The sequence below is a fragment of the Vicugna pacos genome, chromosome 17 (assembly GCF_048564905.1).
Source record: "Vicugna pacos chromosome 17, VicPac4, whole genome shotgun sequence".
NCBI classification, from domain to species: domain Eukaryota; kingdom Metazoa; phylum Chordata; class Mammalia; order Artiodactyla; family Camelidae; genus Vicugna; species Vicugna pacos.
In genome coordinates, this window is record NC_133003.1 from 1,288,844 (window position 1) to 1,313,217 (window position 24,374).

The window sequence follows — 24,374 nt, forward strand, 5'->3', positions numbered from 1 at the left end:
GGCAACTGCTTCCAGGACACCGCTGAGTACTGTTCATCTTGGGACCATGTTTCAGCACAGAACACGCGCACATCCTGTGAACCAGACGCACACCCGCCACGGCGGTCTCTCAGTCCACTGTCAGGAGGGCCCAGAACACGCAGCCTTACCTCTCGGCAGCTGTCCCTGAGAAGAGCACCTGCTCTCCCCGATACACTGAACGGGGCTGAGACCCGCGAGGGCTCCACACGGAGTGGGGGCTTTCACTTTGGCGCCTTCGATGCCTCCCACGCTGACTCCTATGGTTACGGCCCCAACCATAAATTGTCCCACTGCCTCCAGCAGAAAAAGTCCCGTCATCCAGTCACCTGTAAGGAACACGAAATGAACAACTGCATGTGAAACACGGTCCTCTCACAGACGGCGTTATTTCCTGTTTCTGACATAATCACCTGTTCGTCCACTGCACAAGCTGCTCATCTTGCTCTTTTAAAAACGCCGAGCCTCTCATGGAGGACGTCCATGTTTTCGCCATCTGCCATGAACTCAGGAATTTTCTTAGCCACCTAGACAATATTAAGAGATTACAAGTCAAACACTCATTTCTCAAGAATAAAACAAATATTAAGGGAAGAAAACAGGAGGAAATCCCACCCAAGAATATGAGGAAATGCCAACACCGTGGTTTTTACAGTTAGTAAGCAAAACCAGTCTGATTATATCCCACTGAAGTTATTTTAAAATGTCTAAGCAGGGGGTGGGGAGAATAGCTGAGTGGTAGAGCGTGTGCTTGGCCCGCACAAGATCCTGGGTTCAATCCCCACTGCCTCCAATAAGGGGGAAAAGTAATAAATCAAAATAAAACAAAATAAAATGTCTAGGCAGTATCATTACATCTTTAGTTTACTTTACTAAAAATAAACTTAAACTGAAATTTGCAGTGTCAGTTTACTCATTTTCACCAACATGCTTTTTCTTCTTTCTGGTATTTCCTGGCAAGAGGAATGTCACAGTGTCTCATAATACTGCTATCTTTTTACATATGGCTGAATAAAGAAAACGTTTTGCATTCCAGAAGTCACTCCCAAGCAATGTGAAATACCTTGTTGAGAAACAGGCAGGGCAGATGCGCTCTCCGATCCAGGGCCACAGTGACACGGGTGGCCAAGTAGTACCTTCGGAACCAGGCCCACCTGTGCATCTCCGTGCAGCAAGGGAGAGCGTCTAGTTCCAGGTCACAAGCAAGAGCTGCCAGCACCTGTGATCACTGAAAATTAACAACACAGGGCCACTCAGCGACATGACCAACATTCACCAAAGACAGCCCCAGCACAAGCTCTGAGGGTCCCCCCTCAGAACTCCTGCTCCAGGCTGACTGCCGCGCACCCTGCAAGGGTTTGAGCATCACCAGGGATGGGGACTGTTCCCACACAGCTCCTAGGGGTGCACCGGACCACAGGACCTCGGTGCCAACAACTGCTACCACCCCTGCTGCCTCCGTCAGGGCATCTGAGAGTCCACTGCCCCTAAGACCACTTGGTCACTCCCGGAGGTTCTCGTGCTCAACTCCAGCGGCAGCTCCCCGTCCCCAGGGATGCCTGATGTTAGACGCTTGGCCCTTGACAGCCTGTGTGTGGCTCTCCCACGGCTTCAAAACAAGTTGCGTGTCACCTTGAAGAGCAAGCAGTGCAGCAGCTGCTCGCCCCTTGCACAGCAGGGTCTTCACACTCAAACTGCCTCTGCAGAGCCTCTGGAAGGCCTTCCACCAGGGCGGCGGGATCGCTGCCTGTAAAACTCTGAAGGAAACAACAAGATCATAACCATAATTGTACAGCAAAATTAGAATTATTTGTTAAACATGTGATCAATATTTTCAAATAGAAATAAAATCTAAAAGGACGTGATGAACACTAAAATAAAAGGACCAGTATGAAAATCCACCTTAGAATGTGCATGGTCTCAATTTGAGGACAGCCACTCCGGGGAACCAGTTCCTTTCTGGCCGACAAACCCCCACCCCCCGGGGTGGTGAGGATGAAGCATTCTTGTAACAGTAAGGACCTCATGCAGCCAAACAAAGGGGATGTGCTGATTCAGACTCGAAGTCCCACAGACAGAATCCGTTCTCACAGCCACCGAAGCCCAGCCCGCCCTCAGCACAGGGGGAACAATAGGGGACCTAGATGTCACCAAGACCGTCTTACTCTTGTGTGAAATTCCCAACTCTCCTCGGGGGTTTTGTAATAGAGAAGAACAGGTCTGACTCTATGTTGGATCTGTTCCTTTAGTTTTAACCCTGTGCCCTGCTTTCTAGGCTTAGCCTTGCCAGCTCTGCACCTTATGTGAAATGTTGCCTTTAGTCTGAAATCTATAGGAGAGCCTGTTCTCAAGGCTCTGACCTTTAAGGGTATTAACACTTTTGCACTCCTACAAAGTTAACAAGTTGCAGAATAGAAAATAACCTTTGTTTTCTTGGAGGTTTGCAGGGACACCATGATCTGACCAGGTGGATAGCTGCAAGAACAAAGAATTCCTGCAGCAAGAAGTTTGCAATGACCAACCACACCCCCTTCCTTGTTTTTTTGTAGAAAAAGAGCCTATATTCTGACTGGAGTAGGATGGTTCTCCAAGATATCAGTCTGCCATCCTCTTGGTCTGCTGGCTTTCTGAGTAAAGTCACTATTCCTTGCCCCCATACCTCATCTCTGGATTTACTGGCCTGTCGTGCTGCAAGCAGAGTGAGCTTGGGCTTGGTAACAATTTAGGAGTTTAAAGTATTAAAGCCAACATTTTAGTCCTGAAGGGTCAGCTGTCTGGAAACCGCAACGTAATGTTTCACACCAAAGCTCTCTCGTTTCCCATCGTAGTCTCCAAACAGCCTGTTCATGTTAACTGCCCAAATTCAGTTGTAAGCTGCTCCCTTACTCTTTGAAGGGCCCACATTCTGTGACTGGCAGGTGAAATGAGCGATAGAGAGGGTCAGAGGATGACCACAATTCCCACAGAGCAGGACGGACCTGGAAACACATGCGCCGTTACCTGAGGCACTCAGCTGTACGCAGGCCACCAGAGACGCTGCCAGGCAGGGGACGGTGCTTCTGTTTGAGGCAAGGTTGAGTCGAAAGTCTAAGAGACACGTCACGAAGTCCACTGATGGACAGGAGAGGATGCAGTGATCGAAAAGGAGGTCTTTAGGTCCTAAAGAAAGGGCATTATGCTTTACACCAAAAATTGACACATTATAAACTACACATCAATAAAAATATACACACACACACACACAAAACACACAGTAAACGTCCCCCCGGTGGACCAGGTGAGGGCTCCCTGATAAGGAGACTCACTCAGTCCAACCAACAAGGGGCAGACCCGTAGTCACGGAGAGGGGTCCAGGGGCCTGTCACTGGCTAGGTCACATAGGTACATTCTGTACACTGACATTTTAAAGTCCAATGGCTTAAGAACAGCAACCAGCAAGAGCAGGGGAACACTGGGTGGGGAGAGGGGCTGACACCCTGGCAGCTGGACAGCGGAGGTGGCTCACTGCAGCTCTGACCCTCGCCATGGTGGGGCCCTGGGCAGCACTGGCTCCCCACACAACAGGAGAAGGAGGCCCGCAAGGCACTCAGTGGAAATGCCGTGCATGTCCACTCTGCGAGGTCAGCAAGCTCTGTTGGCTGGAGGTCAGGCCCATCCTTACCCATGGCCACTGTGATGGGGTAGACGATGAAGTGCCAGCCCCACCCATTCACAGACCCATCGCTGATGAACTTCCACGTTAATGCATCCCCTGGGATGTACAGCTCACTGGACCAGTCGGACCACTCCCAGCCTGGTGGAGCAAAGAACACTGGTGTTGGGTTCACCCATCATCAGATCAACATCGACTTCTTTAGACACAGAGTCGTCTGCATCCTGTCTGGAGCACAGCCGGCTCCTCCAGCCCACTCCTCACGTGTGTTCACCCCGTGCCCTCAACACACGCTGCACCAAGCAGTCGGGAAGCAGGGAGCAGGCAAGCAATGCCCCACAGGTGCTCACGTGCACCCACGATACTGTGTGAGGGGCCTGCAGAGCCAGCCTCTGCCCACACCCAGGTCAGGGGCTGCAGGGAGGTTTCCTGGGGAGGGTGTGACATGACGGTGGTTCCCAGGCAATGGAAGAGAAAGCCCCAGCCTTCCCCAAAGAGGATACAAGTGTGCAAAGGCCTGGGCACAGGGGCAGCTCAGCATGGAAGGGCCACCTTCGGGAGGATGGAGCAGCCCAGGCAGAGCCTGGAGCCTGGGTGCCATGGGGAGCAGACAGACAGGGCAGCAGTGCACCACCCCAACCAGGCTTCTACTTAGAAGGGCCACCAGGCAGCAGGCTGGGCAGTGGCTCAGAAGGGATCCAGCTGGAAGCAGAGACACCAGGCCACATCTCACAACACAATTAAAACCACATTGATATTTGTCAAAATACCAGAAAAAAATCCAGGCTCATCTGTGACCACACCAGTTCATCTGACGTAACGTCCTGTGACGAAAATTTCATTGGGACACAGCCAGGCCGATCATTTATATTCAGGCTATGGCTGCCTCTGCTACAGAGGCAGAGGGGAGCAGATATGCCAGGAAACATTAGCAGATACTTGATCCACATGAAGGACACAAAAAAGTCTGAAGGGATCACACTCACATACAAATAGCTGCACTGATGATTCTAAAAAGCCCAGTGAGAGCATTTAATTAGCCTCGGTATAGAGGGACTCACCCCTGCTCAGCCTCGGGGAGCCCATCAGAGCAGGGAGAGGCCCACAGGTGACCGCTCCTGTCTGCTCCAGCGCTCTGGCCTCCCCATGCACAGAGCACACACTCCGTCTGTATCCCAAGCTTCACAGCATCAATTAAAAAACAGATCCCATTATGAAGCTCTGTAGCATAAGCCTAGCCCTCCCGCACTCTTTCCAGCACCATCTCCACTGTCTGGGTAAGGCCGGCCTCCTGGACGGCCTGTGCCCCCAACAAGGACCCGCTCTTACACCGGTCACCCAGGAGTCCCACCCATCAGCGGTGAATGAGGTACAAACATCACTTAGATAATGACCTTACTGAAAGTACTGGCAGATAAAATCTGCTGTATTTTGTGGATATTCATGTATTGTCCCTTCCTGAAATCTCACGTGAGAATGAAGTGGTAGCACTCTGTTCAGTAATGGTCACTGTTCCTTTCTACAGAAGCATCTCAACCTCCCTCCCACCTAACCGCACGGAGACAACCCCACTGACGCCGCCCACGACTATGAGGGTCATGGCACTGCTCTGTTGAGCCCTGCCAGTCAGACTTCACCCTGAGTCCTTCTGCACCTGGAGGATGAATGTGTAGGAAACACAAAGCGACTGCTCCCAACCGGCACACCACAGGCAAGGCCCAAAGTCGTGACATACCGCACAGAAGCAGCGAGACTAAAATGATGCTTGACAGCTAATGAAGAGCAGAAAGTCAGGAAGAACTAACCTCAAAAAATAAGAACTTAAGATTGACTCCCGCTCCCCCCGCGCTGCCCCCCACAGAAGAGTCCCCGTGGAGAGCACACCAGAAGACACTTGCACTGGGCCAGCTGGTCTGGTGGCCTCACTTCTGGGCAAATTCTCATGCTGCAACCCCAGCTGCAAGACGAAGCTTTATGTCCTGCCCCCTCCACTTACAGAGCTATGTGAGATTACACCCCTCAAGCACTTAGCATCAGGTCTAGAGTCTTCTGCGGGACAAATTAGGCTACAAAACAATCAATGAAGGGCCAGATCTGGGCTATGGTGGAGGGAACAAGTTGGCAAATCCTCTCCCCACAAAGCTATAAAACCACTCAAATTTTAAGAAACAGTGATTCCAGGACTCTTCAAATCAATTAAAGGCAAACAACAAACTGAGAAAAAACTGCTGCACTCAGGCAGGGACAGGCGAGCCTGGGGCGTTCCCACCTGGGGCTGGCCTACAGAGCTGGAGCACAGCCCGGCCAGGACGGGCCCTGCCTCCAGGCGCGCTTGCTGGTGCAGAGCAGGGGCAGCGCCTGGCAGAGATCCTGGGAGTCAGAGGGTGTCGAGGGCGACGGAGAACACGTGGGAGAGCCTGCCTCTCTGCTGGCCCAAGGAGTGGTGGGACTAGGCGGCTCCAGACCTAAGAAGTAGCCAGAGATCTAACAGGAAGATCCTGGAAGTCAGAGAGCAGAGAAGCGCTCAGTGAGGACATTGTGATGGCCCGGGTGATCCGGGGCACATGAACTCAGGAAAGCGGGAAGAGTGGGGTACACACACAGGAAAACTGCCAGAACACTGACTTCCATGCCCTCCCTGTCCCACCCCCACAGAGATCCATCCACAGAAGGGAAAATTCAGCAGGTTTGGGCGCTACGCCAAGCAGATATGGAGCAAATCCTAGAGGTCAGGCTAGAAAACAAAAATGAAAATAGAGAAGCGATGACATCAGTAGCTATGTGACACTGGTAGGGAGATTTCAAAGACTAATTCCAGGCATGTTATAAAACAGTCCCAGAATTGTAGCAACATTTACAAATTTAAAAAAAAGGTCAGAATCCAGATGACACAACACAATCTAAAATGTCCAGTTTTCAATAAAAAATTATGAGCTACACAAAAACACTGGGAAGTGTGACCATACTCAGGAAGGCAATCAGTGAACAGAAACTGACTCTGAGGGGCCAGATGTCGGATCTGGCGGACACCACCTTCACAGCAGCTGTGATAAATATGTTCAAAGGATTCAAGAAAACCAGAGAAAGCATGATAACCAAGGAAAATATGTTAACAATGATTTAATGAAAAAAGCAGGAAGTTTTGAGGGTGGAAAATACAAAGACCAAAATGAACAATTCACCAGCTGGACAAAGCAGCTCTGAAATGGCAGAAAAAAGAGTCACCACACAACTTGAAGACTATGCAATTTCTACCACTGTCTAACCACAGAACAGGAGAAAAAAGACTGAGTAAAAATAAACAAAGTCTCAAATACCTCAATAAAGTACATTTATGAAAACTCACAGCTCATATCTTAGTCAGTTGTGCAACACCAAATATCTTAAGATCAATAAGGTAATAAGAATACTCAATGGGATATTTCCATTCAATCCTGTACTGGAAGTTCTCGTTTGAGCAGCTAAACAAGAAAAAAAAATAAGCAGCATCTAAATTGGGTTGTAAAAGATAAAGTTAAATATCCTCATTTCCAGGTGACATAATTTTATATGTAGAAAGACCTAAATAATTCACACAAACACAAATGTTTAGAGATAAAAATTTCAGCAGAGTTCACGGTAACAACATAAACACAAAATTTAGTTGTGTTTCTATTAAAACAACAATAACAATTCAAAAAGGACATCGAGAAATAAATACCATTTATAACAGAATCCAAAAGAATAAAAAACTTAGGAATAATTTTAACAAAAAAGTGCAAAATTTGAACTCTGGAAAATACAAATATTGATGAAAGACTGTAACGGAGAGCTAAACAAATGGAAAGATACTCTGTATTCATGGATCAGAAGACTTAAAATTGTCAAGATGGCAATATGACCTGAACTGATCTTAATATATACATTCAGCACAATCCCTATCAGAATCTGAGCTGCCTTCGTTGCAGAAATTGACATAGTAGTCTTAAAATTTGGAAGCTCAAAAGAAAAAAAAAAAACAGCCAAAACAATTTTGAAGAAGAACAAATTAGGAGGATGTAAATTTCCTGATTTCAAAAGTTACTACAAAGTTGCAGTAATTAAAGCAATGTGGTACATGCATCTGGAAAATATATAGATCAATGAGACAAATTTAATCCATTCAGTATGGTCAACTGATTTTTGACAAGAGTACCAAGACCACTTAATTGAGACAATAATCTTTACCACACATGGTGCTGAGACAACTGGATATTCACATGCAAAAGAATGAAGTTGACACCTTGCCTCATATCATATACAAAAATTTCTTCAAAGTGGATCAAAAATCTAAATGTAAAATCTCAAAACTATAAAACTCTTAAAAGAAAACCTACAGCTAAGCATTTGTGACCTTGAATTTGACAATGGATTATTAGGTATGAAAACAAAAACATAAACCAGAAAAAATAAATTATAGTTCATCAAAATTAGAAACTTTTGTGAATCAAAGAACATTATCCAAAAGTAGAAAGATAACCCAAAGAGTAGCATAAGGTATTTTCAAATTACATAACTGGTAAGAACATATGAAAGAGCTCTTGTAAAAACACGTAACTTGATTAAAAACATGCAAAGTTTATGTATGAACATTTCTCCAAAAAGATACACAAACGGCTACTAAGCACATGAGATATGCATCAATATCATTAGTCATCAAGGGAATGCAGATCAAAACCACAGTTACACCCAGTAGAATGATGATAATCAATATGTCAACTAATAACAAATATTGACAAGGATGTGGATGTGGTAAAATCAGAACCCTCACAGACTGTTGGTGGGAATGAAAAATGGTACAGCCCCATTGGAGAATAATCTAAAAGTTACTTAAATTTTAAACATAGTGTTACTATCTGACCCAACAATTTCATCACTAGGTGTAAATACCCAAGAACAATGGAAATAAATAGGCTATGAGAACTTACACACGAATGTTAAGAGCAGCATTATTTGTAATAGCCAAAAGTCGAATCAACCCAAACATTCATCAACTGGTGAATGGATAAATACAATCGTGGTGCACCCCCTACAATACAGTATCACTTGTCCATAAAAATATCAAAGCCCTGATACATGCTACAACTTGTATGGACCTTGAAAACATGTTAAGTGAAAGAAGTCAGCCACACAAGATCCCACATTATTTCTTTTATATAAAATGACAAGAATAGGCAAATCCATAAAGTAGATTAGCATTTACTTAGGACCTGGGAAGACCGAGGCTTTGAAAGGTGATAGCTAATGGGCATGGGCTTTCATTTTTAGGTGACGAAAAAAGTTCTAAATTTGATCGTGGTTATAGTTTCACAATTATGTAAACATACAAAATATCATTGAATTGTACACTTTATGTGAATTGTCTGGCAAATGAATTTGTGAATTATATCTCAGTAAAGCTACTTACAAAAAAAATTGTTGTCCATATGTGTGTCACTCTATTTCTAGACTTTCCAATCTTTTTTCATTGATTCACTTGTCTATGTTGATGTAAAAACATACCATCATAATTTTATAGATTTATAGTGACTTTTGAAGTCAGGTTTCCCTTTTGACTTTGTCCTTATTTTTTGAAAGTTATTGTGGCAATTCTAGGTCCTTGGAATTTCTGAATGAATTAAACCACATGTCAATTTCTATAAAAAGCCTGCTGAGATTTTAACAGTTATTTTATTTATCATTTACTTTAGATATATTTGACCTCATCATAATGTTAAAAGTCCTGAGACAGGACCAAGGTACCCACCTTTTATTTAAGCCTTCTTTAATTGCTTAACAGCAATCAACAGTATTTTTAGTTCCCACTTTGCAGGTCTCACACATTTTCTTTAAGACTTATTGTATATTTAATATTATTATACGTGTTATTTGTATTTTAATTTCAGATTTTTTAAATTTCAGATGATTTTTTTATATTGGCATTACATACTGCAACCTTCCTATATTCATACATCAGTTCTACTAACATTTTTACAAATCCATCAGATTTTCTACATAGATTATCCATCCTGTAGTCTGCAAATTAAGACAGTTTTTCTTCTCGCTTTCCAATCTAGATAACCTTTTTCCTATCTTATTACACTTACTAAAACCTCCAGCACAATGTTAAATAGAAGTTGTGAGAGTGGATATACTTGTCTTTTTCCTGATTTTAAGGGGAAAACATTGTCATTTGCTCTTAAGATGCTAGCTATAGAGTTGAGGTAGATGCTTGTATCAGGCTGAAGAAACTCTTTTCTCCTAGCTTGCTGAAAGTTTCTCTTATCAAATGTGAATTCTGGATTTTGTTCAATTTCTCTTGGATATATTGAGATGACTGAAACTTGCCATGACTATCAGAAGCAATCTCCAGCTCAATATGGGAGCACCTTCACCTCAATCACACATTAGAGGAGTGAGCACCTGAAACAAATTAATGGAAGCGATGGATTTGGGGTAGAAACAGCAGCCATTCACCTGTCTTTCAGGTGAAGCCACTTTTTCCGATCACCCAAAACTTGTCATCAGCCAAGACTGAAGCGCTCAGAGCATATTTTTTAGGCTTCTCTGCCTTTGTATATTCTGTTCAGTGTTTACAATTCATGTGCACACTCTCAATATCACCATGTGCATGATGTACCTCCAACCACACTTTATCTCAAAAATTAATTAGGATATGTTTTATACAGGGAGGCAGTAACTTCCTTTTCAGGCTTCTACATGGAAACACAAATGGAGTATGTTGTACTTTTTAATACAGAACATTAATAGTACAATATGGAGAGTATTTTGGGAATTGAGTGAGGACTTCACATCACAGCAGCAACTGGGAGCTACGTACTATTTTTCAAAGTGTTTAGAAATTTTCCATTTCACTGAGACACATATTCTGCTGGGTCATTCACAACTACATTTTGGATTTTAAAATTCACTAAATACTACTTCCACATAATCTAACTTGTCTGAATATAAACATTTCCTCTTGGTTTAAATATTGAATAAAATATGGTTATCAGAGTAATGACAAATACTGCAGAGTTTACCAGAGTGTCACTAGATCTCAGTTCTCCTTTATTTAATACCATTACAAACTGTCCTAAATGAGGGAATGAATAGTATAACAAGGTGATGCTTATGTAACTTTAAAATACAGAGTTTCTAGGGAAAATAAAATCACAAATCAAATATGAGATAAAATCATGGACTTTAGACACTGTCATTGTGACTAATCCATGGCTATTAGAAATGATAACATATAAAAGACTTAGATTAATTAAAACATTTCACAAAGAATAGTGATATAGCATAGTCAATAAAAGAAATAAAATCTATAAATATAATAACAAATACAAAATGAAGAGACATCCTGTACTGAGACTGGAAATCAATATCATCACTGGTGGGACTGCAGCTGCAATATTGTGTTAATTCTGGGGCACTCCAATGCCAGGCACGTGTAGCAACACTGGAAAAAATCCAGGAAAAAAAACAACTGAACAATGAGAGGGAAAGACTGATTTATAGGGGGGAGATTAAAGCAACATAATATTTATAGATGGGCTAAAGGAATTTGAAAATGATCTGCAAATATTTGAAAGATGTAAATAACAAGTAGAAAAGGAATTCTCGAGGAGGAAGCAGAATTAGAGGCTATGCAATCTGAATGGGAAGTGGCAGGGTTATTTATGCCAGGTAAAGATTAAAACACACATAACTTCCTGACTGGACTAGTAAACAGAAGAGCAGGCTTTCTCCTTAAGCACTGAATGCCTCCCTCCTGCATGAAGCACTAAGAGGTGTTATTTTATGGATTACTCATGCATTGACAGGCAGAGAGTGTTAATTATTTTATCGAAATCAGAACAGAAATATATAGGATATGTCGTCTGACTCCATCTGAACCTACCAAGTAGAATTCCATTTTTTGCTTTGATTTAGGAATGTAGAGACTTATTTTTTGTTTTTTAAATCCTTCACATAAGTTATTTGTGATGACTGGCAATGAGTCATCACTAAAATCATCAGCAGGGAAGATTTACACAGAAAAGCTGTACTAGGATTCTTCTCCAAGAGGAAAGGATGAATGATTGGCATTTAAGTAGACCTACAGATGACAGTGTCTCCAGTGTAGTGCTTCAATGTGCTCATCTATTAATCTGGCTTCTCAATTGCTTGAATTTCTCTCCTCCAATTATCTTATTTAGCAACATGAATTGATGATGTCGCTGGCAAAAACCCTTTATCAGGGAATAAAAATGGAATTTAGGGAGAGTTCTGGTCAAGATGGCAGAGTGTTAGGACCATAAGCTTACCTCTCCTTCTGACTACAATGAAACCACAACTGAATGCTAAACAACCATCAGAAAAAGACTGGAACCTAGCAAAAAAGATCTGCAACTGGAAACATAAAGAGGGAACCATAGCGGGACAGTAGGAGAGGTGTGCTCATGATATAATGGGGATCCATACCCCCTGGGTTGGTGACCCACAAACTGAAGATTTATTAAGTCGCAGAAGAGCCCTCCCACAAGAGTGAGGGCTCTAAGTCCCACGTCATGCTCCTCAGCTCAGGTCCCAGCATTGGGAAGAGAAGGAGACCCCAGGACATCTCGTTTTGAAGTCCAGTGGGGCTTGGCTCTGGGAGCCTTATGGGACGAGGGGAAATGGAGACTCCATTTGCTTGAGAAGTGTGCACAGAAACTCACGTGCACCAGGTCCACGGGCAGAGGCAGTGATTTCATAGGAACCTGGGCCAGACCTGCCTGCTGGATTTCGAGGGTCTCCTGGGGACATGGGGGCTGGATGCGGCTCCCTCAGGGGACATAAAAGCTGGTGGTGGATGTTCTGGGAGTGTTCATCTACATGAGCTTTCCTGGAGGCTGACGTCTTGATTGGATCATTAGCCCTAAGACCTAGCCCCACCCAACAGCCTGTAGGGAAACAGAATAGACAAAAAATTGCTTTGGCTGTTTGGGGTCTTTTGTGTTTCCTTATAAATTTTGGAATTGTCGTGGGTATTTTGACAGGGGTTGCGCTGGATCTGTGGATTGCTTTGGGTAGTGTGGCCATTTTGATAGTGCTGATTCTTCCAGTCCAAGAGCACAAGAAATTTTTCCATTTCTTTGTGTCATTTCGGTTTTTGGAGTATAGGTAACCTCCTTGGTTAATTATATTTCTAGGTATTTTGTCATTTTCATGTAATCAGATGTTTATGCTGGTTATAAAATTCTGGTTTTTGAAGTGAAAACAAAAATGGATGAAAGGCCACAAATGGCAAAATATCCTTCTTTCTTACAGGTGAGTTGTATTCCATTACATATATGTATGCTGCGTCTTCATTATCTGTTCAACTATTGGATGTGCTCTTAGGATGCTTCCAAGTCTTGGCAATTATGAATAATGTTGCTGTTAATAGCAAGGTGTATGTATCTTTGTGAATTAGTTCTTATTTTGTGGTTGGCTTTAATACTTTGATAACTACGTAAGTTTAAAAAGCTAAAACTCTAAACGTTCTTAGAAATAATGAATAGTATACATATGTAAATTTAAAAAAATATGTGCAGTGAAAAAAATTAGCTATCAAGCCATGAAAGACATAGAAGAAACTTAAAGGACATATTACTGAATGAAAGAAGCCAGTCTGAAAAGGCTACAAACTATGATTCCAACCAAATGACATTCTGGAAAAGGCACAGCTACAGAAACAAAAAGATCATGGTTTCCAGGGGCTTGGGGAGAGGGAGGGAGGGAGGAATAGATGGAGCACAAAGGATTTTTAGGGCAATGAAATTATTCTGTATGATGCTATAGTGGTGGCTACATGTCATTATGCATTTGTCAAAACCCATAGAATGTACAACATCAAGAGTGAACCCTAATGTAAACCATGGAATTTGGTTGATAATAATGTGCCCATGTTGGTTCATCAATTGTACCAAATATGCCACACTGATGAGGGATGTTGAGGGTAAGGGAGTATATATGTGTGGGTGGGGAGGGCTATGTGCGAACTCTGTATTTTCTGCTCAATTCTGCTGTGAACCTGAAACTGCTCTAAAAAAATAAGTCTATTAAAAAAATGCTCTCAGCAATGTTTTAAGGGAAAGGGGAGGCAGAGCCTATAAAAAGATATATGGAATACATGATAGTGTTAAAAAATGTATATTATAGGGGGAGGGTATAGCTTAGTGGTCGAGTGTGTGCTTAGCATGCACGACGCCGAGTTCAATCCCCAGTTCCTCCATTAAAATAAACAAATAAATAAACAAACAAATAAATAAATAACCCTAATTACCTCCCCCCAAAAATTTTTTAAAATTGTATACTGTAAAACCACCAATCAGAAGAAAAATAGAATAGCTGTATGAGTATCAGAAAAAAGTGCACTTCAGAACAAAGACTATTACCCTAGAAAAATAGGTGCGTTTCATAATGATACAGGCAACCTTTCAAAAAGAATAATCCTAAGTGAGCAGACACCTAATATCACTGCCCCAAAACACATGAGCTAAAGCCTGAGGGAACGGAAAGGAGAAACAGATCACAAGCAGAGCTCAACACCCTCACTTTCTGAGAGACTCTGCAGACGTAGGAGTCATCAAGGATAAGTTATTTATAGATTTTATCCAACCTCAGAATATACTTTGTTTTCAAGGTCACATGTTAATTAATCATAGTGAACATGATTCTGAGACATGATGCTAATCTCTGCATATTCAAAAGGACTAAAATAATATAAATTATGTTCTCATACCAATACAGAATGAAACTAGACAATAACAACAAAAAGATATTTTGAAAACTTAAATATTTGGAAATTAAACAACATACTTCTAAACAATCAGTGGATCAAAAATAAAGTAAATAGGAATATTTTAAGCAATGAAAATTAAAACACATCATATCAAAATGTGTGGGATGCAATTAAAGTCGTGCCTGGTAGGAAATTTATAATATGAAGTGCTCATGTTAGTAAAAAGACAGATCTCAAGTCAATGATCTGAGTTTTCACCTTAAGAAAAATGGAACCCAAGAGCAAATGAACTTCAAAGTAAGCAAAAGGAAGGAAAGTTACATGTTTTAAAAACATTCCTTCATTCAGTTCATTTAAAGTAAGTTATCAAGCTCATTAACTTGTTCAGATTATTCCTATGCTATTCTTTTAATGTCCATAGGATCTACAGATATGTTCCCTTTATTCAGGATTTTATTTATTTCTTCTCTTTTTTCTTGATTAATTTTCTTAGGTATTATCAACTTTATTAATCATTCTGAAGAACTGGTTTTGGGCTTCACTGACTTTTTTCTAGAGTATTTTTGTTTGCTATTTCATTGATTATGCAAACTCTTTCAGAAATTATGAGGTGGGAATATTTCCCAATTTATTCCATGAGGTTAGCAGTACCCCAAAACCCAAACTGGACAACAATACTACAAAAAATATAAACCAATATTCCTTACAAACATAGATCCAACAATCATTAACAAAATCCTAGGAAACAAAATCCAAACTAACTTTAAAAGAATAATCCCCTGTGATCAACAAGATTTATCTGAGGATTACAAAGTTGGAGCAACATTTGAAAATCAATAAATATGACTCACTGTATTAACAGCTTTGGAAAGAAAAACCACATGATCATCTCAATAGATGCAGAAAATGCACTTGACAAAACTGAGCACACATTCCCGACAAAAGTTCTCAGCAACCTAGGAACATGAGAAGCATCCTCAAACTGATAAGAGCAACTATAAATAAAATATAGCTAATATCATTTTAAATTATGTTTTAATTATGGAAGAACATGCTTTCTACTTAACATAAGGAATGAGGCAGAGATGTTTGCTGGAACCTCTTCTGGTCAACAACTGATTGCAATAGGTCAAGAAAATGAGATAAAAATTATGTGGATTGGAGAGGAGGAAGTGAAACTCAGTTTACAGATGACACTATGGTCTACATAGACTATCCTAATGAACCTACCAATAAGCAACTCAAACTAATAGGCTTAGCAAGACTGCAGTATGGAAGGTTAATGTGTACAGATACTTGTGTTTTTTTATTCTAGCAATGAACAGTTGGAAACTGAAATGGAACAAGTAATAGCATTTACATCAAAAACAAATACTTAATGATAAATTTAACAATGCACATGCAAGTCTTGCATACCAAAAACTATACAACATTGCTGAGAAAAATTATAAAAACCCAACTAAATGGAACGTTACGCCATATTCAAACAGTGGAAGATCTGATGTTCTTAAAATGCCAATTTTCCCCAAATTGACCTAGAGATTTAATGTAATCCCAATCAAATCTCAGCAGTCTTTAAAAAAAATAGTGGTAATGGTTTCTTTTTTTGTTTGAATATACTTTAGGAAACAATATACTTAACCGAGCTTTCCCACCATCTCCAGGTAACAGCAGGAAGCTCCAGCTACACACATTCAGCGTTTTGTGATGGCTGAGAACAGCAGTCAGCACAGATGTGAACAGTCAGCTGTGACACAAACACCCTTCCAAATGAAATGTCATCATAGCAAGACAGGTAAACCAGGGTTTAACAAGTGACAGCCATCTGGGACATGACTTCTTCATTCTTGTTAAATTTCATATTTCATTCAGTATTCTTATACACAATTCCCTGTTTATAGGTTTTAGATAAAACCTCCCTTAAGGAATTATTTCAATTAAGTATAAATGTTCAACAACAGTTGAACATTTCTGATAAACAATCCCCAGGCAGTTCAAATTCTAATACTCACTGATCAAAGGAAAAGAAAAATAACAATTTTTGTTTGTTCTAACATGTTAATTACAACAGATACATTTAAAATCTGATCAGCTTTTCTCCCCTTTCCTCTCCCATAACCATGTTCATCGGGTCATTTCCCTATATTTGAGCAATCCATGTACTTCCAGCACATGTGCCCAGCAGTGCTTTAAAGTCCATTCTTACAAGGTGCAAATGGATTTCAATAATTTATACAAACAAGTGGGTTATGCTCAATCACTGCAATTTTAAGCTACTGTACACAGGAATGGAAAGGTTACAAAAAAGTGCCATAGCCACAGTGCCTGAAGAAAGGAGGGAAAGAGGAGCCTTAAAAAATGGATAAAATCAGATTAAGGATTTCAGAGGGAAATGGAACACATGGGCAATGAAAAACATTTCTCTGCAAAACAAATGGAGCAGCACTGCTCTTCACCATCAGGTGCAAGTGTGGAAACAGGTGTTTGATGACATTGTATCCACTGCCTGTATGGTTCACAGTCGTATCTTCAGACACAGATCATCTGGTGCTTGCACTGAATTTTTGAAAATACAAGATTTCTAAATGATAAATTAACCCCCTAATTTTGCAGACAGGTTTACATGTAAAAGGCTAAGTATTTAGCCGCCTCAGCATTGATTAGTTTTGGGTGTCTAAGCTCTGTTACACATGACTTCCCATGTGTAACAGATGAAGAATGCATCTACGAGAAACCTGCATTTCAAGGGTTTTACAATCAATCTTGTATCTTTCCCCTGAATTGAATCTCACAGACCGCCGTCCCCTTGTCATTTGTTTTGCCCAGCTTAACAGTCTTCCTCTACTTAAATGTAGCTCAAAAATGTTATGATTGGGCAATAGATTTACAGTTCCTGTACTCAACACCATGTGCAATTATGACCATACTTGGTAATGACTGGCTCATACATACAGGAAATGGTAATTTAAAATGAGGATCAATGGGCCATGTGATAAAATAAACTCTAGTTTAAGGTCAATATATACTTTATCGACTTTATAATTTGTCTGGATTAACATACCTGGGAAAACAATTTTACATAGGCCCCTGAAAAAGTAAGGAATTAGCCCCACCAAAGGGTGACTAGAAAACAGCATTCATTTATAGTTAAAAAGGAAAAAAATGCACTAATTTAAAAAACCCATGCTCAAATATCTAATTTACCCAACATGGTGAAAGGGCAATGTATGCCAGATAAGTGATTTTCTCAACAGAAAAAATGTTCAGAGTATCACAACATTTCTAAGACTTAAAGGAATTTTACTCCAGATGTGATACACATTTGGAAAATGCATGCCTAATTGCTCCTACTTCAGATGACTTCACTTGCTTGGCTTCTGGAGTTTTTCATCCTGCTTTTAGCGGTATTTCTCTCACGGCCATCACTGTCAGGCTACCAGCAACCGATTCGTAAAATGATGGCATATTAGCTTTTAGAAATCGGAAATCTGTACCCCTCTGTCACTTGCTCTGTCTTTTTTAAAAATAAAGACAACAACCTGGACTTTAAACCATCATACATTCTAGCCTATTTCAACAACATAAACCATCATAACTTTTTTAATTAAAAAAAAAAAAGAGAGAGAGAGAAGTAAGACAAAGTGAAAGCAGAGTCAGAGCTGGAAGGCTTTCCTGGGACTACAGCTCCCTCAGTGAGGAAACTTGTTGGCTATTCTAATATTTTCCCTTGGTTTCTAAATTTCTGATTATATCCTCCTTGGTTGAGGCCATTTGAAATCCGACCTCTACATAACTGGTATATTACTACATTTTCGAAGAAAGGGGAGAAATCCCCTTTCTTGACACTGGACCCTGTGGAGACCCTGAAACGAAGCCCACAGGCGGCTTCCCACGCAGGCCTGAACATCAATGTGAGTTGTGTTTCTCTTTCTGATTTTTAAAAACAGCTGCTCGGCATCACGGTGGAAGATAAGCCATTTTCTCATGAACTCCTTGCCCAGATTACATTATGGTTCATAAAAAGTCCTGTGTTAATAAGCAGAAGTATTCTCCAATGCTGGAATCTTACATGATTTGCAAGTTCATCTACTTCAAAAGAATCCAAATCTAGTCCTGATTTTATCAAAGGCCTTTTGTTATTTTGCTATTTGCTATTCTGTTAATTCATACACTCAATAATTCAGATGTTCCTGGAATTTGACACAACACTGTAAAATGATTATGAATCAATAAAAAATGTTAAAAAAAATAATAATTCAGATGTTCCCAAATGGATGCCACAAAAATTTAATTATATGACCACAGAGATCTTTATAATGAACGATCGAGATGTTTTCATCGAGTTGCTGCATGGAATGCTACTATAAGATTGAAAATTAGCACCATGAGGTAAGTTTCATTTTTCAACAGGAATTTAAAAAATATTATAATTAGAAATGGCACCTAGAGATAGAGAGGCAGGAAAGTGGGGTCCCTACTCTGGAAGCAGGTTCTGTCAGCGGCTCAGGTGGCAGTGGGAGAAGCAGGGATGGGTTTTAAAAATGCCAAATGGACCGCTCTGGCTTTATTCTATTTCCCCCATTTTCCCCCAAATCTCTCAGGAGGAAAAAAATGGTCCCCATTTGAGTTACAAAGTCAGAACAGAAGGGAGAGACGCAGGCTTTGGGGGTGGCCCTGTGCGAGGTGGGGGAGGGGCAGGCAGGCAAGCAGCAGTGATCACTTTGGAGATTATGAATGTATCACTGCGGACAGAACAAAATCCAGATAACCAGAAGTCTGTGCCCGGTTCACGGACAGTAGCGCTCTGCCACTTGAGGGAGATTTAAGATCTAGAAGCACACTGAAAACTGGAGTGAGAGTTAAGAGATGGTGTTCAACTCCCCTGTCTTGCTTCACATGGGCTCAGAGACTCGGGCATGTCACCTGGACTCCTTCTCTAATCTGAACAAGCAGCCTGAAGTGCAGTCTTTGCAGCTCCTTGAGAGTATGTCACCCAGACTAAGTACTTCTGCATCTATCTCAGAACACAGCGTCTATAATCCTGAATGAAAATTATGTCCATATGTTCAGACAATACTAGGACTTCTTTTAAATTTCAAATATTATCTCATTAGCAGGCTATTTTTTATTCCATAGCTGCTTTATTGATTTTCCCCTTATTTCTAGGCACATAATATTCATCCTCAATTGTATCATTATCAACTATTTCATACAATTTTGTGCAATTCAAAGACACATTTTCAACTCCCAGTTAAAATTTCTGATCACTGATTTAAATATATCAAACAGCCATGGTATACTGAAATTGAAAACTTTAATACTGTCAAAACAGCAGATCCTGCAAAGTGACAACACTGCCACAATGAAACAGATGTGTGTAAACACCCATGTTGTATGAGCTTGTGATTGACAGATGTAAGGCCAGTCAAATCTACCAAGAACCCCAAAGAACGCAGAGCCAGAGCTTGTTCATACTGTTCACCTCATGGAAAACTCTGGTTCCTCCAGTAAGTCCAGCAAACCTGTCTTCCTCCCAACCACTACCCACCCTCAATTTTAACTAGCCCGTCTGGTATCCCCTAGATCTTGGTCAGAGTCCCCACTGTAACACAAGTCATCATCTGTGGTGGTTGCCTCCACATTTGTCTCCTCTCCCAGCTCACAAGTGCGCCAAAGGGCAGGGTGTGTGATTTGTCTGTCTTTGGGTCTGGCACGCTGGCTGCCAGTAATGGGTGTACAGGAAAGATCTGCAGATGACCGTAGACAGGTTAGCTCTCTTGAACAACAATAAATTGTCATATATATATATGTAATAAATACATAATGCATATGTAATATAATACATATGTATTATACATACATATGTGTGTACATATATATGTATATATAAAAACAAATGTCAGAAAAGTACTTGTGAAAACTCTGGATTAGTAATAAATGAAAAAAATAGAATTACTAATCACTGCCACTTTCCCTCAAAAGGCAAGGCAATCTGATACAGGAAACAGACAAATATTGAATATCCATTTTTCTTAAAATATTCTATGAAAATTCCACCCTTCAACTATATCTTTGAGACAACAAATTGTCCGTCAAATCATAAACCAGAAATTAAGCATTATACATGCTAACCACATAAATATAAAGGAGAGCTCTACGCAGATAAATAAGCATGCTATTTTTAAAATGTTTGAAAAGATTTATAACTTTCCACTTTTAAACTCAAATGCTATGCATTATTTTCTCAAAGTATACATCCAGTAACACATTTCAGTATTACTGACCAACTATTTAATTAAATCTCCTTCAGCGCCATCCCTACGAAGTGCCGTCTGCTGACACACGTCACACAAAGTGACAGAGGGGCTGCCAGGGCTTGTCCACCAGGAGCACCAGAGCAGACAGACATGCTTCTAGGCGAAGGGTCTCTCCTGCTGACTGACTCACACAGCTTTATCCTCACATTTCAAATGTATGCCTGTCTTTTCAAAGATAAACATTTACACCACCTTGGTTGACCGATTCTTGCAGCTGACTTTGTAAATAAATGAATAGGAAAAAATTTCCCCCAAAGCCTGGCTATAGATAATAAAAAGGGCTTGAGGGGGCATGTGAAGCAAAAGAACTCACTCTGTAACGTGTGTGCTCCAGTCAGTTTGGGTTATGTTAATTTACGGATGTAAATGCAAGCAAACCTGTTAATTATTTAAACAAAAGGTTGTGCATTTTCAGAGCCTGAAGTGATTAATAATTAGTTCAGACAGGTTACATATTACACAGGAACATAGCCACTGACCAGTTCCAGGACCATAAAAATAATAAAGCTACTTCAAGAAGATAGATGTATCATTCAAATGTGATTTTTTTTTCTTCTCTCAAATGTGGCTCCATTATGGAGGTAAGAATAAAAGGTAATATTCTGATTTTGGTTTCCAGAAAATACAAAAGTTATACATTTTGTGCTCTCTGAAATTATCATTTCACTATAAAAGTTGTGGTGCTTGGGCAAAAAATATGGAAAGAAGAACTAAGAAAATCTGATGAAAGTTGGTGAGGCTGAATAGAAGTCTATAACCTACAGACAACCATAGGGACCTGGAGAGCTGAACTTTTATAGGTAACTGTACATCTGACCCCTACATACTCATTTATCACCACTTTAGAAGTGTATAGAACTTTAAACAATACTTTTCTGAGACAAAGGAAAATTTTGTTAGGTGGAAAAATTGTTAAAAACTCAAAAGAAATCTTAGACAAGAGAGAGAGAAAAGAAACTGGGATTTGTTCCCTCCTACATGTTAGGTGACTGGGCCAGGGGCTCTACGCATTTGCAGGTGGTGCTCTGCAAGTCCATGACACAGGAGCTGTTAAAACTCCAGTTTTACAAATGAACTAACCACAACTCAGAGAGGTTAATAACTTTACCTAAGGTCACACAGTCAGTAAGTGGTGGAGCTACTAACATGTAAACTTTGGTCTGTCTTATTTCTCTCTGTGTGCTTTCCCCAAACTGTTTCCCTAAATCATGCATTTATTAAGAACTCAAAGCATTGGTGTCCTAAAATTACATAGGTTCTCAACAAAATACAGGCAACACATCCAATTGAAGACAGCATTATTCTAAGAGTCAGGAAAGAAGCCCTAATTCTAGGTCCTCCTTTTTCATCTATTTACTAAGCTATCTCCCAGAAAAATTAAAACAGCCAGGCCGTAGGAACCTAAGATGAGTGGGTGGAGAAGGAGCAGGACATGGAACTCAGGTTGGTCTCTCTTACCTGTAAGTAAATGCTATGGACTGAATGTGGCCCCCAAATTCATATTTTGAATCCTGACATCCAGTGTGATAGGGATTGGGGGTGTAGCCTTTGGGAGGTGATCAGGTCACCAGCGCCAAGCCCTAACGAATGGGATCGATGCTCTTATGGAAGAGGATCCCAGAGAGCTTGCGTGCCCCTCAGCCATGGGAGACCATGGTTAAAAGACCCATCTATGAACCAGGAAGTGGGCTCCATCATACACCAAACCTGCCAGCATCTTCACATGGAACCTCCCAGACTCCACAACTGTAAGAAGTAAACTTCTGTCGTTTATAAGCTTCCCAGTCTCTGGTATTTTGTTATAGCAGCTGGAACAAATTAACACAGTATGACTTCCAGCAATTAAATTGACTCTGATTCCATATTCTTAAAAATAACAGAGTAACAAGCTTATATCATTCTACAAGTATAACCAGAACCCAGGTTTCTAAATTTTAAATCCAAAATATGCTTTGCCCTATTGTCTCTAATATTCTGAGCCACTGCTTCATTGTTATTTCAAGAGACATAGGACCCTCTTACATGCAAATGGGGGGAAAAGGTATTATATCAAAAATAAATGTAAATGATGTAAAGTTATTTCCCACATTCTCCCAAATTATTCATTACATGTAAATAGGATATATAACAACTTCGTGATAAAACCTGAAGCCTAATTTTTAAAATTTCCTCAATGACAAAGTAAAGTTCAAATTAATGTATTTTTTCTTATTCAGGAAATGACAACTTTTAAATTCAGAAAGCTAAACCGACAACATTGATTGATTGATTGCAGGGGGAGGTAATTAGGTTTATTCATTAATATTATTATTTCTTCTTTAATGGGGGTCCTGGGGATTGAACCCAGGACCTCATGCATGCTAAGTCTGCATTCTACCACTTGAGCTATACCTTCGCCCCTGATAATTCCTAAAAACTTTCTACTAACTTCAACATCCTTTGACCCTGTGGGCTATAGAACATACCATATTGAAAAAGGGAGGCAGCTCTGGGAGCTCTGATCAACGTCAAGAAACTTTATCACCAGTACTTTAGAGCCAAGTGGCTTTTTAGTTTCTTTCCTTAAAGAGAAAATAAAATATATATACTTCAACAAAAGTTATTTTGAATTATGCAATTTGGTCTTTAGAGGAAAAAAACTAAGAAGCCAAAAAGAATGACTATAACCTAATTAAAAAAATAATGTATACTTTATAAGCATTTAGGAGTATAACATTTTCAAGGCTCAAAACCCCACTATGCCACTTACAGGACTTCCGAAATCAAACGACACACGTAAGTATTTTACAATCCTTTTCTGCATCCAACTACCTATGTTTTTAAATTCGACATTAGGATTTCTGACTAAATCATCACAATTTTGGTTTAAGGGCTAAGACTTTGAACAACCACTGGTCATTATTATTTTGAACTGTCTCTTGAAGTCAACGTTTAATTTCAAGTACTACTTGAAAATTATCCAGTTGTCAAAAATCCAGAAGACACTACACTTTTCCTAATGGCACAGCTTGAGAAAATACACTCAGAAATGGTACTGTGTGAAATTAAATTGTAAAAATACTTAGGGTCAGCTAGGTGATTTACCGCTGAATGGAAAGAATCTAGAAAATTGGAGTTAAGTATACAAATTTATTTAAAAATAATCTACAATGATTTATATTCTACCCTATGCCATTTATACAGTGCTAAGACGTCTGAAATTTAAGCACTATTGTGAGTTTCCCAGTGAATGCCAATAAGTGGTCAGAGTTTTCTCTAACTAAACTGACTACTAAACCAACAGATTTTAACATGAATTTGTGGCTACATAAACATAACCTACATCTTATCAAAAATGAGGCAAAATGAAGTTATTTTCTATACTGGTAATTATAACATTTTACTTTAAGAAGAATTACATTGACTCAAAAACCATATAGACTTCCAGTGAACTTTTGCAGAATATCATAATTTGGTCAATAAAGATATTTAGAAACAGAGGGTAAAAAAGGGAAATGGAAAGTTTAAAAATGTTGATCTTCAATTTATTTCATAGGTCACTGTTATCCCAGCTAATAAAATAATTAAAAACACGCAAGCAGCTGGTACTACAGCTAAACAGATGAATGTAATAGTCTGTGGTCATATGTGCTGGCAA

General features: G+C 40.2%; 1 protein-coding gene and 1 pseudogene across 1 annotated transcript in view; both read right to left on the minus strand.

The window, feature by feature from the left end:
- The window catches only part of LOC102526683 (E3 ubiquitin-protein ligase HERC2-like), a 224,239-nt pseudogene that overhangs the window by 157,896 nt on the left and 41,969 nt on the right, over positions 1-24,374 (minus strand).
- Positions 1-24,374, minus strand: part of LOC116279245 (E3 ubiquitin-protein ligase HERC2-like) — a 55,241-nt gene that overhangs the window by 21,565 nt on the left and 9,302 nt on the right. The window contains exons 3-8 of the mRNA XM_072940874.1: positions 3,680-3,811; positions 3,019-3,177; positions 1,651-1,775; positions 1,082-1,246; positions 432-545; positions 150-347 (exon numbers count right to left, since the gene is read on the minus strand). Coding sequence (XP_072796975.1) covers positions 1,708-1,775; positions 3,019-3,177; positions 3,680-3,811 — 359 coding nt within the window. The 3' untranslated portion in view covers positions 150-347; positions 432-545; positions 1,082-1,246; positions 1,651-1,707. The remainder of the gene's footprint in view (positions 1-149; positions 348-431; positions 546-1,081; positions 1,247-1,650; positions 1,776-3,018; positions 3,178-3,679; positions 3,812-24,374) is intronic.